Below are 16943 nucleotides of genomic sequence, written 5' to 3' on the forward strand. Positions count from 1 at the left end.
GCCAAGGGCTCTGGCACAGCGTGTTCTCCCTAACAGAGAGCACATGTTGTGGTTGGGGGATACAAGTCATCCTGTTCTTGCTGGGAAGATTTGGATAACCCAAGGCATAATTGGTTAAATTGGGTTGCTGGGGTGTTTTGATTGTTGCCAATTCGGAGGAGGGTCAGAGTCTTTAAATACAGGACGCCCAACGTCCTCTTGCCTCACCCTCGAGACTCTGCAACTGACTTTCTCTTCTCCTCTGGCTTTGCTGTTTTCTGCCCTCCTGCTAACATGGAAGCAACATGCCTAGTTGTCCTGCTCAGGTTCTGCGTCCAGATATTAGCCTTCCCTGTTTACTTGCTGTGGTATCTGGGTATCTGGGAACCACTTTGCAAGAAGTTATTCCCCTGCTTCATGTCTGTGGCATCCATCTATTATAACAAGCACATGTCTGACAAGAAAAAGGAAATGTTCAGCAACCTGAAGGACTTTGCCAGTCCTACGGGGGCCCTCACACTGTTGGAGATTGGTGCAGGAACTGGCACCAACTTTCAGTTCTACCCCACGGGATGCAAAATCATATGCACTGATCCGTACCCCAACTTCCAGAAGTTTTACAACAAGAGCCTGGCTGAAAATCCACACGTGCAGGTGGAACGCTGTTTGGTGGCTCCGGCAGAGGACCTGCACCAGGTACCAGCTGCATCGGTGGATGTGGTGGTTTCAACGACAGTGCTATGCTCTGTGAAGAGCCCAGAGCAAGTTATGAAAGAAATCCTACCGGTGCTGAGACCGGTAAGTAGCTCACGCCATGGGAAGAACAAGGACAATTCAGTAACTGCAGGGGCATGTGTATTCTCGGGTGTTAGTCAATTCTATATCCGTTGGGGAATCACAAATGCAGGTAGATGGATTCAGATCCCTTGTTGTTCCTGCGTAAACCAATTTGCTTCTGAGCTATTTACATTCTCATAAGTTGCAAATGTTGGGATCACTCCCTTGCTTTTCTCCCTAACTAAAGTTAGGAAGAAACAATCCCACACTCTGTGTCATTGAGGGCACCTTAGACAGATCCTAGACATGGCTCTTATTATATTGTCCGTTGTTGTTGCGCACTTGTGAAAGACCAAAGCAAATTTTTAAACATGCTTGTCTCTGATGTTGAAACTGATAAGAGGGTTGGGCAGGAAGACCCAGTATACCTGAAGCAGCCTCTCCACTCCCGTCGTTCAGCCCGGACACTGAGATCCAGCTCCGAGAGCAGTGAAGGGAACCAGACAGAGGGCCTTCTCGGTAGTGGCACCCACCCTGTGGAACGCCCTGCCATCAGATGTCAAGGAAATAAACTTTTAGAAGACATCTCAAGGCAGCCCTGTTTAGGGACGTTTTTAATGTTTGATCTTTTATCGTGTTTTTAATATTCTGTTGGGAGCTATCCAGAGTGGCTGGGGAAACCTGTATGTATGTATGAATAAATAAATAAATAAATAAATAAATAAATAATTATTATTTCTCCTCCTCACATTTCAGCCTCTCTGCATTTGTTTTGTGCCGATCCCCCCCTGCCTTTTAAAAAAAAGAAAAATAGAATGATTCATGTCTGGGAATGGCTTTTTAAATACATTATAGCCTCTCTTTCCTTTCGAAGCATAGTGAGTAAAATGTATCTGTTTCACCCACTGAGATTTCTTTGACATCTTCCATCTCTGCTTACCAATGAAACTGGCAAAGTCGGGGGCAAACACAAAATCACCCTTGGCTAAGCTGTTAACTGACTCTAGTGACAGATCCCATACCCTTCAACATTTATTTGATGAAAATAGGGACATCCTATTAAACAACAACAGCAGCAATTGTATTATTGGTTGCCCCAACCACTCTGGGTTGCTTTCAACATACATAAAAACATAATAAAACATAAAATATTTTTTTTTAAATCCCTATACAGGGCTGCCTTCAGATGTCTTCTAAAGGTTGTATAGTTACTTATTTCCTTGGCTTGGGGGTCACATAACTACATATCCTCCAACATTTCGCTGATGAAAATAGGGACTGAGGAAAAGCAGGACATTCCAGGATCAAATCAGAAACCGGGACGTAAATCTAGGGCTCTTAGCGTAAGGACATGATCCAGACCAAACAGTTATTATCTTTCTCCCTGCAACACGACCAATTTGGACAGCTGCCACAAAAAATAAAATAAGGTAGCATTAAGTGCAGAGTAGACCTATTAAAATGAATGAACCTCTCTTAGTCACCGTGATTACTGTAATTTCAATAGGTCTACTTAATTAAATACCTGCCAGGGTACTAGGGTGGATGAAGTTATTTAAACCTCTCCTTCAAGCCCAGTGGCCTGATGAGGATGTAAATTGCCCTCACCAGGAAAAGGGATAGCTCCCCTTTTCAACGCTTACATCTGTATGGATCCATACTGACTTTTGGTCTTTCTCAGCATTGGCATGCAGCTCTCAAAGGGTTTGCTAAGCATGACTGCAACCTTGGGCCCAAAAGGTTAGTTAGTTACCCCAGTTCACAATCCTAAAAGCACCCAACATAAATAAACTTTGGAATTTTGAACAGTTTACATACCAGTTCACAGTGTACCGGTACTTGAATTTACAGTTTTCACAATCAGTTATTTGAGAAACAAGCCCTTAAACTCAACTTGTTAATCATTAACATGTCCAAGGACTGAACTGGGGTCAAGTTTGACAATGATACCAAATTTTTCACGTTGGTTGATGCAAAAAGCGGTTGTGAAAAGCTCCAAAAGGATTTCTCCAAACCATAGAACCAACTCCTAGGGGCCGAGGTCCCACTGACCCCACGAATAAAATATTTGAGGGGGCCGGGAACCCCCATAGGTGATGGGCAATACGATTAAAATGGAGTGTTTCTGTGTACTACTTCTTGTGGTTGATTATATGGGGAGGGGCATACCTGGCCTTCCGCAATATTTTATTCAAGTTGGCACTCCTGCTCCAAACTGAGCGAATGCGCATTAAAATGGCCAATGAAGTTCAAAGTAATCAAGAGTAGAGTGATTTGGGGGTGATAAATGAATATAAAATCACGTATAACCTCAGGAATCTGAATTGGTGGTAAGTGACCAGGGATGAGACTTTGCAGCCATAGCAGATAGTTTGGTGAAGAGGTTGACCCAGCTTGTAGCAGCTGTGAGAAAAGGCAAATGATGGAGATGTGTAATGTTATGCTCGGAATGGAGAAAGCAGACAGAGAAATCATAGAATTGTAGAATTAGAAGGGAGCCTGAGGATCATCTAGTCCAACCCCCTACAAGGAAGGAATATGCAACTGTCCCGTACAGGGATCGAACCTGCAACCTTGGCATTCTCAGCACCATGCTCTAACCCACTGAGCAGTCTGTGTTCCTCTCATAAGACTAGAACCCCAAAGCCATCCAATGCAGCTGAATGTGGGAAGATTCAGGAGAGAATTCAGGGAGGCAGTGGCTGTTGCCATGAAAAATTAACAGCACTCTGATACCATTAGCGCTGATTATGCAAAGGAATATCTGAGGAAATCCAAAGGAGAATAGAAAGTAACTTATATGCATCCATTTCTGTTTCTCCAGGGTAGCGCTTTCTAATTCCTAGAACACATTGCAGGTGCTTAGATCCAGCTCTGAGAGCAGTGAAGGGAACCAGACAGAGGGCCTTCTCGGTAGTGGCGCCCACCCTGTGGAACGCCCTGCCAAGGAAATAAACTTTTAGAAGACATCTGAAGGCAGCCCTGTTTAGGGACGTTTTTAACGTTTGATCTTTTATCGTGTTTTTAATATTCTGTTGGGAGCCATCCAGAGTGGCTGGGGAAACCTGTATGCAGCGGTGTAGCGTGGGTTATCAGCACCCGGGGCAAGGCAAGTAATTTGCGCCCCCTAACCCGGGGCAAGGCAAGTACAGTAATTTACTCTCCCAAGCAGCAGCAGCAGCAGCAGCGAGGCTTCTCTTTCCCCGCGCTCTCCTGGAGCTGCCTCTTTTCTTTCCTTTTTTCCCTTTCTCCAAGGCTTTTCGCTTTCTCTCCTTAATTGATTCCTCCTCCACACCGCAGCGTTTCCTAGCTGCTTCCCCCCCCCTTCCCCTCTCTCTCCTCCTCGCTCTGCTTGCCTTGCCCTGCACCGGCAGCAGGAGGCGCAGCCAGACCCCCACCAGCCAGCCCGCCCGCCCGCCCACCCGGCTTCCTCTCCTTTTTTTGCCCGCGGCAGAAGGCTTCGCTCTCCCCCTTCCGCGACCTCCTCGCCAAGCCGAGCGAGCGCGGGCTCCCTAAACCGTGGATTTTAGTAGGGGCAGAGAGCTGCTAGTGCGAGCGCGCCCCCCGCCCATGTTGCGCCCGGTGCGGCCGGCCCCCCGGCACCCCCCACGCTACGCCACTGCCTGTATGTATGAATGAATGAATAAATTATTATTATTATTATTATTATTATTATTATTATTATTATTCCTCCTCCTCACATTTCAGCCTCTCTGCATTTGTTTTGTGCCGATCCCTACCTGCCTTTAAAAAAAAAGAAAAATAGAATGATTCATGTTTGGGAATGGCTTTTTAAATACATTATAGCCTCTCTTTCCTTTCGAAGTATAGTGAGTAAAATGTATCTGTTTCACCCACTGAGATTTCCTTGACATCTTCCATCTCTGCTTACCAATGAAACTGGCAAAGTCGGGGGCAAACACAAAATCACCCTTGGCTAAGCTGTTAACTGACTCTAGTGACAGATCCCATACCCTCCAACATTTATTTGATGAAAATAGGGACATCCTATTAAACAACAACAGCAGCAATTGTATTATTGGTTGCCCCAACCACTCTGGGTTGCTTTCAACATACATAAAAACATAATAAAACATAAAACACTTTTAAAAATCCCTATACAGGGCTGCCTTCAGATGTCTTCTAAAGGATGCCCCTGAGTCCATCATCCAAGTCGTTGATAAAGATGTTGAATAAGACCGGGCGCAAGACAGAACCCTGTGGCACATGTATGTTATCGCCAATCCATTTTTTATTTCCACTTGACAAACTCTCCATCTACCTTCACTTTCCACAATCCAACTGCTCCCATGCAGATGTGAACGTTGCCGTAACACATAGCTTGGGCTTGCCTCATTCACTTACACGTGAGCATGCATGAACTCCCATTACTATTCTCCCTGGAAGCATCTGATCCCCATGGAGGTTGGGATATCAGAAGAAGAAGAGTTTGGACTTGATATCCCACCTTTCACTCCCCTTAAGGAGTCTCTAAGCGGCTAACAATCTCCTTTCCCTTCCTCCCCCACAACAAACACTCTGTGAGGTGAGTGGGGCTGAGAGACTTCATAGAAGTGTGGGAAGCCCAAGGTCACCCAGCAGCTGCATGTGGAAGAGCGGGGAAGCAAACCCAGTTCACCAGATTACGAGTCCACCGCTCTTAACCACTACACCACACCATTGTCCATTACCTTAAACAGAATTTCTTTTTAATTTGGAAGATGATTGAGAGGTTCCTATCGCAGGTGCTGCCAGTGTGGTGCTTGCAGGCACACGCGTACTAACAGAGGCCTTTCCTGAAACCCACGGAGTCCCTTCCCTGCACTTAAAGTCTACACATCACAAAACAGTGTTGGTGTATGTGTGTTTTGTTTTATTTGTTTTTTATCTTATATTTTGGAAATGTACAAGTTTTGTTTCCTTCAAATTGGGGGGTGGGGGGGCTCCAAGACAATGGGGCCCTAAGCTATAACTTGTTTAGCTTATACGTAAATCCGGCATTTAGGACCGTGGAGTACTTCTGCAATAATGTGTTAGAATACCCCCTAAATGAGATTATTTCCCTCTTAAAGACAGCAAATACAGTTTTTACGTTCCCTCTGACAGGGGCAAGGTTATTGGTGAGTGTGTGTGTGTGTGTGTGTGTGTGAGAGAGAGAGAGAGAGAGAGAGAGAGAGTGTTTAGTTTATGAGCAATATCCCTCTCCACCCTTTGAGATCTCACAGCCAATGTGGTCCCTGCCAAGGGCTCTGGCACAGCGTGTTCTCCCTAACAGAGAGCACATGTTGTGGTTGGGGGATACAAGTCATCCTGTTCTTGCTGGGAAGATTTGGATAACCCAAGGCATAATTGGTTAAATTGGGTTGCTGGGGTGTTTTGATTGTTGCCAATTCGGAGGAGGGTCAGAGTCTTTAAATACAGGACGCCCAACGTCCTCTTGCCTCACCCTCGAGACTCTGCAACTGACTTTCTCTTCTCCTCTGGCTTTGCTGTTTTCTGCCCTCCTGCTAACATGGAAGCAACATGCCTAGTTGTCCTGCTCAGGTTCTGCGTCCAGATATTAGCCTTCCCTGTTTACTTGCTGTGGTATCTGGGTATCTGGGAACCACTTTGCAAGAAGTTATTCCCCTGCTTCATGTCTGTGGCATCCATCTATTATAACAAGCACATGTCTGACAAGAAAAAGGAAATGTTCAGCAACCTGAAGGACTTTGCCAGTCCTACGGGGGCCCTCACACTGTTGGAGATTGGTGCAGGAACTGGCACCAACTTTCAGTTCTACATCACGGGATGCAAAATCATATGCACTGATCCGAACCCCAACTTCCAGAAGTTTTACAACAAGAGCCTGGCTGAAAATCCACACGTGCAGGTGGAACGCTGTTTGGTGGCTCCGGCAGAGGACCTGCACCAGGTACCAGCTGCATCGGTGGATGTGGTGGTTTCAACGACAGTGCTATGCTCTGTGAAGAGCCCAGAGCAAGTTATGAAAGAAATCCTACGGGTGCTGAGACCGGTAAGTAGCTCACGCCATGGGAAGAACAAGGACAATTCAGTAACTGCAGGGGCATGTGTATTCTCGGGTGTTAGTCAATTCTATATCCGTTGGGGAATCACAAATGCAGGTAGATGGATTCAGATCCCTTGTTGTTCCTGCGTAAACCAATTTGCTTCTGAGCTATTTACATTCTCATAAGTTGCAAATGTTGGGATCACTCCCTTGCTTTTCTCCCTAACTAAAGTTAGGAAGAAACAATCCCACACTCTGTGTCATTGAGGGCACCTTAGACAGATCCTAGACATGGCTCTTATTATATTGTCCGTTGTTGTTGCGCACTTGTGAAAGACCAAAGCAAATTTTTAAACATGCTTGTCTCTGATGTTGAAACTGATAAGAGGGTTGGGCAGGAAGACCCAGTATACCTGAAGCAGCCTCTCCACTCCCGTCGTTCAGCCCGGACACTGAGATCCAGCTCCGAGAGCAGTGAAGGGAACCAGACAGAGGGCCTTCTCGGTAGTGGCACCCACCCTGTGGAACGCCCTGCCATCAGATGTCAAGGAAATAAACTTTTAGAAGACATCTCAAGGCAGCCCTATTTAGGGACGTTTTTAATGTTTGATCTTTTATCGTGTTTTTAATATTCTGTTGGGAGCTATCCAGAGTGGCTGGGGAAACCTGTATGTATGTATGAATAAATAAATAAATAAATAAATAATAATTATTATTTCTCCTCCTCACATTTCAGCCTCTCTGCATTTGTTTTGTGCCGATCCCCCCCCCCCCGCCTTTTAAAAAAAAGAAAAATAGAATGATTCATGTCTGGGAATGGCTTTTTAAACACATTATAGCCTCTCTTTCCTTTCGAAGTATAGTGAGTAAAATGTATCTGTTTCACCCACTGAGATTTCTTTGACATCTTCCATCTCTGCTTACCAATGAAACTGGCAAAGTCGGGGGCAAACACAAAATCACCCTTGGCTAAGCTGTTAACTGACTCTAGTGACAGATCCCATACCCTCCAACATTTATTTGATGAAAATAGGGACATCCTATTAAACAACAACAGCAGCAATTGTATTATTGGTTGCCCCAACCACTCTGGGTTGCTTTCAACATACATAAAAACATAATAAAACATAAAATATTTTTTTTTAAATCCCTATACAGGGCTGCCTTCAGATGTCTTCTAAAGGTTGTATAGTTACTTATTTCCTTGGCTTGGGGGTCACATAACTCCATATCCTCCAACATTTCTCTGATGAAAATAGGGACTGAGGAAAAGCAGGACATTCCAGGATCAAATCAGAAACCGGGACGTAAATCTAGGGCTCTTAGCATAGGGACATGATCCAGACCAAACAGTTATTATCTTTCTCCCTGCAACACGACCAATTTGGACAGCTGCCACAAAAAATAAAATAAGGTAGCATTAAGTGCAGAGTAGACCTATTAAAATGAATGAACCTCTCTTAGTCACCGTGATTACCGTGATTTCAATAGGTCTACTTAGTTAAATACCTGCCAGGGTACTAGGGTGGATGAAGTTATTTAAACCTCTCCTTCAAGCCCGGTGGCCTGATGAGGATGTCAATTGCCCTCACCAGGAAAAGGGATAGCTCCCCTTTGCAACTCTTACATCTGTATGGATCCATACTGACTTTTGGTCTTTCTCAGCATTGGCATGCAGCTCTCAAAGGGTTTGCTAAGCATGACTGCAACCTTGGGCCCAAAAAGTTAGTTAGTTACCCCAGTTCACAATCCTAAAAGCACCCAACATAAATAAACTTCGGAATTTTGAACAGTTTACATACCAGTTCACAGTATACTTGAATTTACAGTTTTCACAATCAGTTATTTGAGAAACAAGCCCTTAAACTCAACCTATTAATCATTAACATGTCCAAGGACTGAACTGGGGTCAGGTTTGACAATTTTTCACGTTGGCAAAAAGCGGTTGTGAAAAGCTCCAAAAGGATTTCTCCAAACCATAGAACCAACTCCTAGGGGCCGAGGTCCCATTGACCCCACGAATAAAATATTTGAGGGGGCCGGGAACCCCCATAGGTGATGGGCAATACGATTAAAATGGAGTGTGTCTGTGTACTACTTCTTGTGGTTGATTATATGGGGAGGGGCATACCTGGCCTTCCGCAATATTTTATTCAAGTTGGCACTCCTGCTCCAAGCTGAGCGAATGGGCATTAAAATGGCCAATGAAGTTCAAAATAATCAAGTGTAGAGTGATTTGGGGGTGATAAATAAAAATAAAATCACGTATAACCTCAGGAATCCTAAATTGGTGGTAAGTGACCAGGGATGAGACTTTGCAGCCATAGCAGATAGTTTGGTGAAGAGGTTGACCCAGCTTGTAGCAGCTGTGAGAAAAGGCAAATATGGAGATGTGTAATGTTATGCTCGGAATGGAGAAAGCAGACAGAGAAATCATAGAATTGTAGAATTAGAAGGGAGCCTGAGGATCATCTAGTCCAACCCCCTACAAGGAAGGAATATGCAACTGTCCCGTACAGGGATCGAACCTGCAACCTTGGCATTCTCAGCACCATGCTCTAACCCACTGAGCAGTCTGTGTTCCTCTCATAAGACTAGAACCCCAAAGCCATCCAATGCAGCTGAATGTGGGAAGATTCAGGACAGAATTCAGGGAGGCAGTGGCTGTTGCCATGAAAAATTAACAGCACTCTGATACCATTAGCGCTGATTATGCAAAGGAATATCTGAGGAAATCCAAAGGAGAATAGAAAGTAACTTATATGCATTCATTTCTTTTTCTCCAGGGTGGCGCTTACTTCTTCCTAGAACACGTTGCAGGTGCTCCTTCCAGCTGGACTCTCTTCTGGCAGCAGATCTATGATCCAACTTGGATATGTCTGTTTGACGGGTGCCACATGACCAGAGAAACCTGGAAAGTCCTGGAAAAAGCTGGCTTCTCAGAGCTGAAGCTACGGCACATAGATGCCCCTTTAAAATGGCCCCCTATTAGGCCGCATATCATAGGTTATGCTGTAAAGTAGCTTGGAAATAAATTTCTGAACAAGATCTCCACGCAGGTGTCTCTGGGTTGGGGTGTAGAACCTAATCATAAGAATTATAGCACAGCCCATCACTATGTCACCTATGGCCTGTGAACCTCTTGCGCAATCTGTAATTGGATGCACACACATGTATGTTATTGTCAATCCATTTTTTATTTCCATTTGACAGACTGTCCAGCTACCTTCACTTTCCACAATCCAGCTTCTCCCATGCAGATGTGAACGTTGCCATAACACATAGCTTGGGCTTGCCTCATTCACTTACACGTGACCATGCATGAACTACCATTATTATTCTCCCTGGAAGCATCTGGTCCCCATGAAGGTTGGGATATCAGCCATTGTTGATTACCTTAAACAGAATTTCTTTTTAATTTGGAAGATTATTGAGAGGTTCCTATTGCAGGTGCTGCCAGTGTGGTGCTTGCAGGCACACGCGTGCTAACAGAGGCCTTTCCTAAAATCCACGGAGTCCCTTCCCTGCACTTAAAGCAACATTTTACTGAAGGTTAACAACAGGAAGATTTAAAGGAACTATTAGAAACTCAAGGCAGCAGAGATATGAGATGATCAGAGCCCCCCCCCCGAACTTGAAGCATGGGAAGTCCCACTAAAAATTTAAAATTTGGCAGAATATTTGGACTATATGATATTTAATTGTATAATTTGGAATATTTAATGTGATTTGATTGGATTGTTAAAATGGGAAATTTAATTAAAAAATATTTTTTAAAAAAGAGCAACATTTTACTGCAACCGGTATAACAGGTTGTGGAGTGTGCCCACAACAGCTTATCAGGTTTGCTAATGTGCCCTCAGGCTCAGTGGCAGAGCGTGGCGTGCCAGCGCCTGTGGCTGCGTGGAGGGGGTGAGTGGGTGGGATGGAGGGAAACAGGTATATATGCCTCATGGCATCCGTGTCACCCAGGAGATGGCAGCTGCAGAGATAAGAAGAGTCGTTCCGTTGTCTGAAGAGGTCACTTCCTGGTTCACATGGAGAAGTCGTCTTCAACAGAGTCCACTGATGAAAGCAGACAGCTGTATTGAAGCAGCACTGGGTGTTAAAATTTTGCACCCAGGGAAACCACTCCAATCCACGCCACGCCACAGCTCAGCCTCAGAAAGTTTGGTGACCCCCTGTCCTGCAGCGCTTTGGTTTATTTTTGTATTCTGCTTCCTCTACCTGCTTCCCCTTGCCTTTTATTTCTAATAAAGCTTCACTTTTTGACCGCTTAAGTGTGTGCAGTAACCAACCTCAGGATTCTGGAATCCCCATGTGCATGGAATTCATGCTAATTTGAATGTTGAGGATCAGCGTTGTAAGAAACCAGCACATTCTTCTTTGATCTTGGAAAGACTTGGGGAGCGTGGGCTGCTTTTACACTGTGAGCAACGTGTAAGCGAATGGTCTGGGAAATGGGGGATGCATTGGTCCCAGTGTTCCAGGGCTTTAAGATGTGGGTGGGTGGGTGGAGCTGCTTTGATCTTGGAATGGGATAAGGCAGCTGGAAGTTAGCCCCCCTTTCCCCATTACATTGTGTGCAGGTGAGGAGTGCGGGGTGCAGTGGCTAGGAGTCTTTTTTTTTTCAAATAAAAAAATGAATTGCTTTGGTGCAGCCCCAGTCCCCCCCCCCTCTTGGGTTCTGGGACTGTGGGTGATGCCTAAAAATGAGGCTGGTGGTAAAAGGTAGAAAGGTAAAGGACCCCCAGACGGTTAAGATGCCGGCGTTTGTCCACAGACAGCTTTCCAGGTCATGTGGCCAGCATGGCTAAACTGCTTCTGGTGCAACGGACACCGTGACGGAAACCAGAGCGCACGGAAACGCCATTTACCTTCCTGCTGCAGCAGTACCTATTTATCTACTTGTGTTGGTGTGCTTTCGAACTGCTAAGTTGGCAGGAGCTGGGACACGGCAATGGGAGCTCACCACCATTGAGCGGATTGGAACTGCCGACCTTCCGATCGGCAAGCCCAAGAGGCTCGGTGGTTTAGACCACAGTGCCACCTGCTCCCCTTATTGGGTGGTGGTGGCAGCAACTGGTGGAGACTTAAGACTCAACTGGCAGCACTGCAGGGCTGTTGTGCAGCAGCCGGGAAAGGAAGGGGGCATGAGAGGCTTTCCCTTCTCCACACAGCCTTCTCTAACTGAACAAACTGGCAGATTTGCTGTTAAGGTTCCATTCCTCTTAAGAGTACAGTAACATATCTGCAGAACAGGAGGGTTGAGGAGCCATGGGAATGAGGATGGTGCAAGGGGAGTTTGAAAAAATAGAGGAGGAAAGAGGGGTGAAAGTGAAAAGGAGGGAACAGGAGGCATGGGACGGGGGATGAAGGTTCAGGCAGTTACTATGAGTGTGGTCTGAGCATAAGTGGGGCTGCAGAAAAGGAGGCAGAAAAGAAGCTATGGACAGGAGGGTGAAGATGAAAACAGGTGCAAAATGGGGCTGCAGAACAGGAGGGATTATGTCTCGACAGAACAGACAATCCAGTAATTAAAGTGCCTTTTTTGGGGGGGTGTTGGGCATTGAGTTGGCGAACAGTGGGGTTAAACTGAACTTTCCTTGAAAGGTCCTTTCATCCTGATGCTACATTTGCCAAACTAGCTGGCTCATGGCAACCCTTAGCCCCAAATGACCGCCGTTGTAACTGCCATCCTTTGCACAAAAGAACTCTCCATAAAACAGGAGCAGAGAAGGTAGGTCTTCCGATCCCTGCCTGAGGGGCAAAAGGTTGCAGAGACATCAAGGGAAAGCTATGGGGAGAAATCGCAAGGCTGCTTTGAGAGAGAGAACTGTACATACTTGAGCTGAACAACTTGGATGAGTTAGAGGAGGAACAAATTGTTCCAGACCCTTCCAAGTGTCCCTATTTTCCAGGGACATTCCCAGATTTACAGAAGCCATCCCGGTTTCTGATATGATTCCACTTTTCCTTAGCACGTCCCTATTTCCATCAGAGAAATATTGCAGGGTATGGAGTTACGGGACCCTCGAGCCAAGGAGATAAGTAAATATACAACCTTTAGAAGGCATCTGAAGGCAGCCCTGTATAGGGAAGTTTTTTAAATGTTTAATTAGGTTTTTATATATGTTGGAAGTGGCCCAGAGTGGCTGGGACAACCCAGCCAGATGAGCAGGGTATAAATGAGAAAAATTATTATTATTATTATTATTATTATTATTATTAAATAGGATGTCTGTATTTTCATCAGATAAATGTTTGAGGGTATCTTGTTCTAAACACTTAAGATTTGGCTACATGTTAATCAGTTATGTGATTATATCCTCCACAGATTTTTTTCTTAACCCCTCTCCCCCCCCCCCAATAAACCCTTGGGTTAAGCTGCCTCTGAATGGAAAATGCAGGTAATAATGATTTTATTTTTATTATTTATACCCTGCCCATCTAGCTGGGTTTCCCCAGCCACTCTGGGAGGCTACCAACAGAATATTTAAAACATGATAAAACATCAAACATTAAAAACTTCCCTAAACAGGTGTGCCTTCATATCTCTCTGCCCCCAGCTCCAGGCCCTTCCCAAGTTATTCCCCCTCACACAGATATGTACACACTCATGTGTACATGTGTGACGGGTAAGAGAAATCTGAGTAAGCTGTGGGTTAAGCAAAAAAACAAATAAACTGCTTTTGCGCTTCAGAACGCCAGAGGAGAAAGAGTTACACAGTCACCCTCCTTCCCTTCCCTTCTGGCAGATTGCCAAAGACTGCTTTTGACAGTCAAAACAAAAGGCTCAGGCTGAATGAGGAAGTCAGTGGGTAACGTGATCCTTAGGAAGTTCCTGAACCTAGCAAGAAGTTTGCAGCTTCCTCGTCCACAACCCTGCTTTGAGATTTGCACTGGAACTAAGCGATGATAGAGGAAAGAGAGCCATCTGTGTCCTAACTTTCCCAAGACAGGCTATATCGACGTTTGCACAGAATTCAAAGCTATTTCCCCTGCTTCTGGACTTCCGAGGGAAAAAGAGGGCGAAAGATCCGAGACTGGGCTAGAGGAGCTGAAATGGCAACAGCCCTGGTCTTCTGCCTCCGTCTCTGTCTCCAGCTGCTAGCCCTTCCCATATACGTGCTGTCGTACTTGGGCGTATGGCAGCCCTACTGCAAGAAGATTTTCCCGGCCTTCATGGAGAAGTTTGCACCCAGTTACAACAAGAAGATGTCAAGGCAGAAACAAGAGCTGTTCCGCAACTTGTTGGAGTTTGCAGGCCCCTCGGGGCAGCTGCGGCTGCTGGAGATAGGAACCGGCACGGGCTCCAACTTCCAGTTCTTCCCGGCCAACTGCAGGGTCACCTGTACAGACCCCAACCCCCACTTTCAACGGAGTCTAACCAAAAGCATGGGCCAGAACCAGCACCTTCAGTTTGACAGCTTCTTGGTGACCCCGGCGGAGAATCTGCAGGAGGTGGCCGATTCTTCCGTCGATGTCGTCGTTTCCACTTTGGTCCTCTGCTCCGTGCGGGACATTCAAAGTGTTCTGAGCGAAGTCTGCAGGGTCCTCAAGCCGGTGAGTATTTGAGGGGGAGAGGGCAGCAAAAGAGACATGGTGGGGTAGAGATGCAATTTTAGAGGAGTGTAGTAGGCAGCAGGCCGATGCAAAGGAAGGGAGCAGCAGGGTTCACTTGCCCCAGACCTCAAAGATGGCATGGGGGCCCTCGCCAGGGTCTCCCAAACTTACGCTGTCATGCCAATAACAAGACTCCCACCACAGACCTCAGACAAGCTCTGAACAGGCCTGGTAGGTAGCTATGTGTTACAGTGCAATTGTAAGCACGCTTATCGGGAGGTAAGCTCCATTGAACTAAATGGGACTTTGCTTCTGAATAAAATGCCTAGGATTGCAGACCCTCCAAGTGTCCCTATTTTCCAGGGACAGTCCCAGAGTTACAGAAGCCGTCCCGGTTTGTGATTCGATCCCGGAATGTCCCACGTTTCCTTAGGAGGTCCCTATTTTCATCGGATAAATGTCGGCGGGTATGGATTTATGCGATCCCTGAGCCAAGGAAATAATAATAATAATAATAATAATAATTTATTATTTATACCCCGCCCATCTGGCTGGGCTTCCCCGGCCACTCTGGGCGGCTTCCAAAAGAATATTAAAATACTATAATACATCAAACATTAAAAGCTTCCCGAAACAGGGCTGCCTTCAGATGTCTTCTAAAAGCCTGGTAGTTGTTGTTCTCTTTGACATCTGGTGGGAGGGTGTTCCACAGGGAAGGCGCCACTACCGAGAAGGCCCTCTGCCTGGTTCCCTGTAACTTGGCTTCTCGCAGTGAGGGAACCGCCAGAAGGCCCTCAGTGCTGGACCTCAGTGTCCGGGTAGAACGATGGGGGAGGAGACGCTCCTTCAGATATACTGGACCAAGGCCGTTTAGGGCTTTAAAGGTCAGCACCAACACTTTGAATTGTGCTCGGAAACGTACTGGGAGCCAATGTAGGTCTTTCAAGACCGGTGTTATGTGGTCTCTGCGGCCGCTCCCAGTCACCAGTCTAGCTGCCGCGTTCTGGATTAGTTGTAGTTTCCGGGTCACCTTCAAAGGTAGCCCCACGTAGAGCGCATTGCAGTAATCCAAGCGGGAGATAACCAGAGCATGCACCACTCTGGCGAGGCAGTCCGCAGGCAGATAGGGTCTCAGCCTGCGTACCAGATGGAGCTGGTAAACAGCTGCCCTGGACACAGATTTGACCTGTGCCTCCATGGACAGCTGTGAGTCCAAAATGACTCCCAGGCTGCGCACCTGGTCCTTCAGGGGCACAGTTACCCCATTCAGGACCAGGGAATCCTCCACACCTGCCCGCCTCCTGTCCCCCAAAAACAGTACTTCTGTCTTGTCAGGATTCAACCTCAATCTGTTAGCCGCCATCCAACCTCCAACCGCCTCCAGGCACTCACACAGGGCCTTCACTGCCTTCACTGGTTCTGATTTGAAAGAGAGGTAGAGCTGGGTATCATCTGCATACTGATGAACACCCAGTATGCAAGGTTGATGAAAGGTTGTAAGTAACTATACAACCTTTAGAAGACATTTGTCTTACCAGACTGACTTTGTATATGTTCCTTTTGACAAAGGCCTAAAGCTTCACTGAAGACTGTGTCTATTTGGCATTCCTTTTGGGACCCCTGACTACGGACCCCAACCTTGTACTAAATTTCCCTGTCAGACAGAAGGGATATTGCTAGTGGCAGGTAATCAGCCCTTGGGCTTACATGTTTGCGAATGCCCCAAGTCTAATATTCATTCAGAAGATATATATTTTGCCTTTTGACTGAATGATCCTCAATGCAGCTTGCAACAGATTGTAATAACATACATATGTAGGAGCTCTTAGACCTTCGAACTACTGGAATATTGACATTTTTGCAGGTATTTATGCAAGGAAGAAGCAAAGCACAAGTAGGTCGGTCAGATTTTGGGGAAAATAAATACCTGGTGAAATTGATTTTAAGGCACTGAAAGTGGTCTTATATCATGCACAAAACATCCTACACTCTTGGTTTCCCTGAAATACTTGTTGTTCAAATGGTCTCCTCCTTTCCTTTAGGGTGGAGCATTTTATTTCTTGGAACACGTGGCTGCAGACCATTCAAGCTGGTGCTACTTTTGGCAGCAAGTTCTCTTCCCAACATGGAAACTTCTCTTTGACGGATGCTGCTTAACAAGAGAGATCTGGAGTGACCTTGACAAAGCAAATTTCTCAGATGTAAAGCTGCAACATATATACGTCCCCTTACACTGGACACCGATTCAGCCACATATAATTGGTTATGCTGTAAAATAATTCTCAATTCACCAGTGCAATCCAATCAGATGAATGTTTACTGAAAAATATGTTCCACTGAGTTCAGCTCCTGTGTCAGACTGCAATACAGTAGTATGCTCAGTTACTTGGGAGAAGGCTCCACTGAACTCAGGGAATTTTTATTTCTGAGTAAACATGCTAAGGCTTCTCCTTTTATATACACATTTCAAAGGAAGTTTCCTTCTCTGAAAGGAATTCAGTTCTACTTTCTAAAGTGCAGAGCAGACTGGGAAAATCTTAGAATATAGTCAACGACAGCTTGTTTAAATCAATTAACTTCAAATTAAAGCACTACTAAGACACCATTTTAA

The 16943-nt window shown here is 45.7% G+C and overlaps 3 protein-coding genes across 4 annotated transcripts; all 3 read left to right on the forward strand.

Moving 5' to 3' along the window:
- Positions 1–3625, forward strand: LOC308471903 (thiol S-methyltransferase TMT1A-like). The gene is made up of 2 exons (XM_080996205.1): positions 1–777; positions 3581–3625. Exons 1-2 carry the CDS (start codon positions 274–276, stop codon positions 3593–3595), a joined length of 519 nt encoding a protein of 172 aa, XP_080852331.1. The 5' UTR covers positions 1–273; the 3' UTR covers positions 3596–3625.
- A 2373-nt stretch (positions 3626–5998) lies between these two features.
- Positions 5999–11046, forward strand: LOC308471899 (thiol S-methyltransferase TMT1A-like). Its single transcript, XM_080996195.1, has 2 exons — positions 5999–6772; positions 9553–11046. The coding sequence occupies exons 1-2, from the start codon at positions 6269–6271 to the stop codon at positions 9787–9789; spliced, it is 741 nt and encodes a 246-aa protein (XP_080852321.1). The 5' UTR covers positions 5999–6268; the 3' UTR covers positions 9790–11046.
- A 67-nt stretch (positions 11047–11113) lies between these two features.
- Positions 11114–16937, forward strand: LOC308471902 (thiol S-methyltransferase TMT1A-like). Of its 2 annotated transcripts, XM_080996203.1 has the most exons (3): positions 11114–11206; positions 13525–14332; positions 16375–16937. In XM_080996203.1, exons 2-3 carry the CDS (start codon positions 13832–13834, stop codon positions 16609–16611), a joined length of 738 nt encoding a protein of 245 aa, XP_080852329.1. In that variant the 5' UTR covers positions 11114–11206; positions 13525–13831; the 3' UTR covers positions 16612–16937. The 2 variants fall into 2 exon arrangements, with proteins under 2 accessions (XP_080852329.1, XP_080852330.1); XM_080996204.1 differs by lacking the exon at positions 11114–11206 and having other exon boundaries at positions 13183–14332.
- The last annotated feature ends 6 nt before the right edge of the window (positions 16938–16943 follow it).

Source organism: Podarcis pityusensis (genome assembly GCF_964106645.2).
Source record: "Podarcis pityusensis genome assembly, chromosome: 2".
Lineage (NCBI taxonomy): Eukaryota > Metazoa > Chordata > Lepidosauria > Squamata > Lacertidae > Podarcis > Podarcis pityusensis.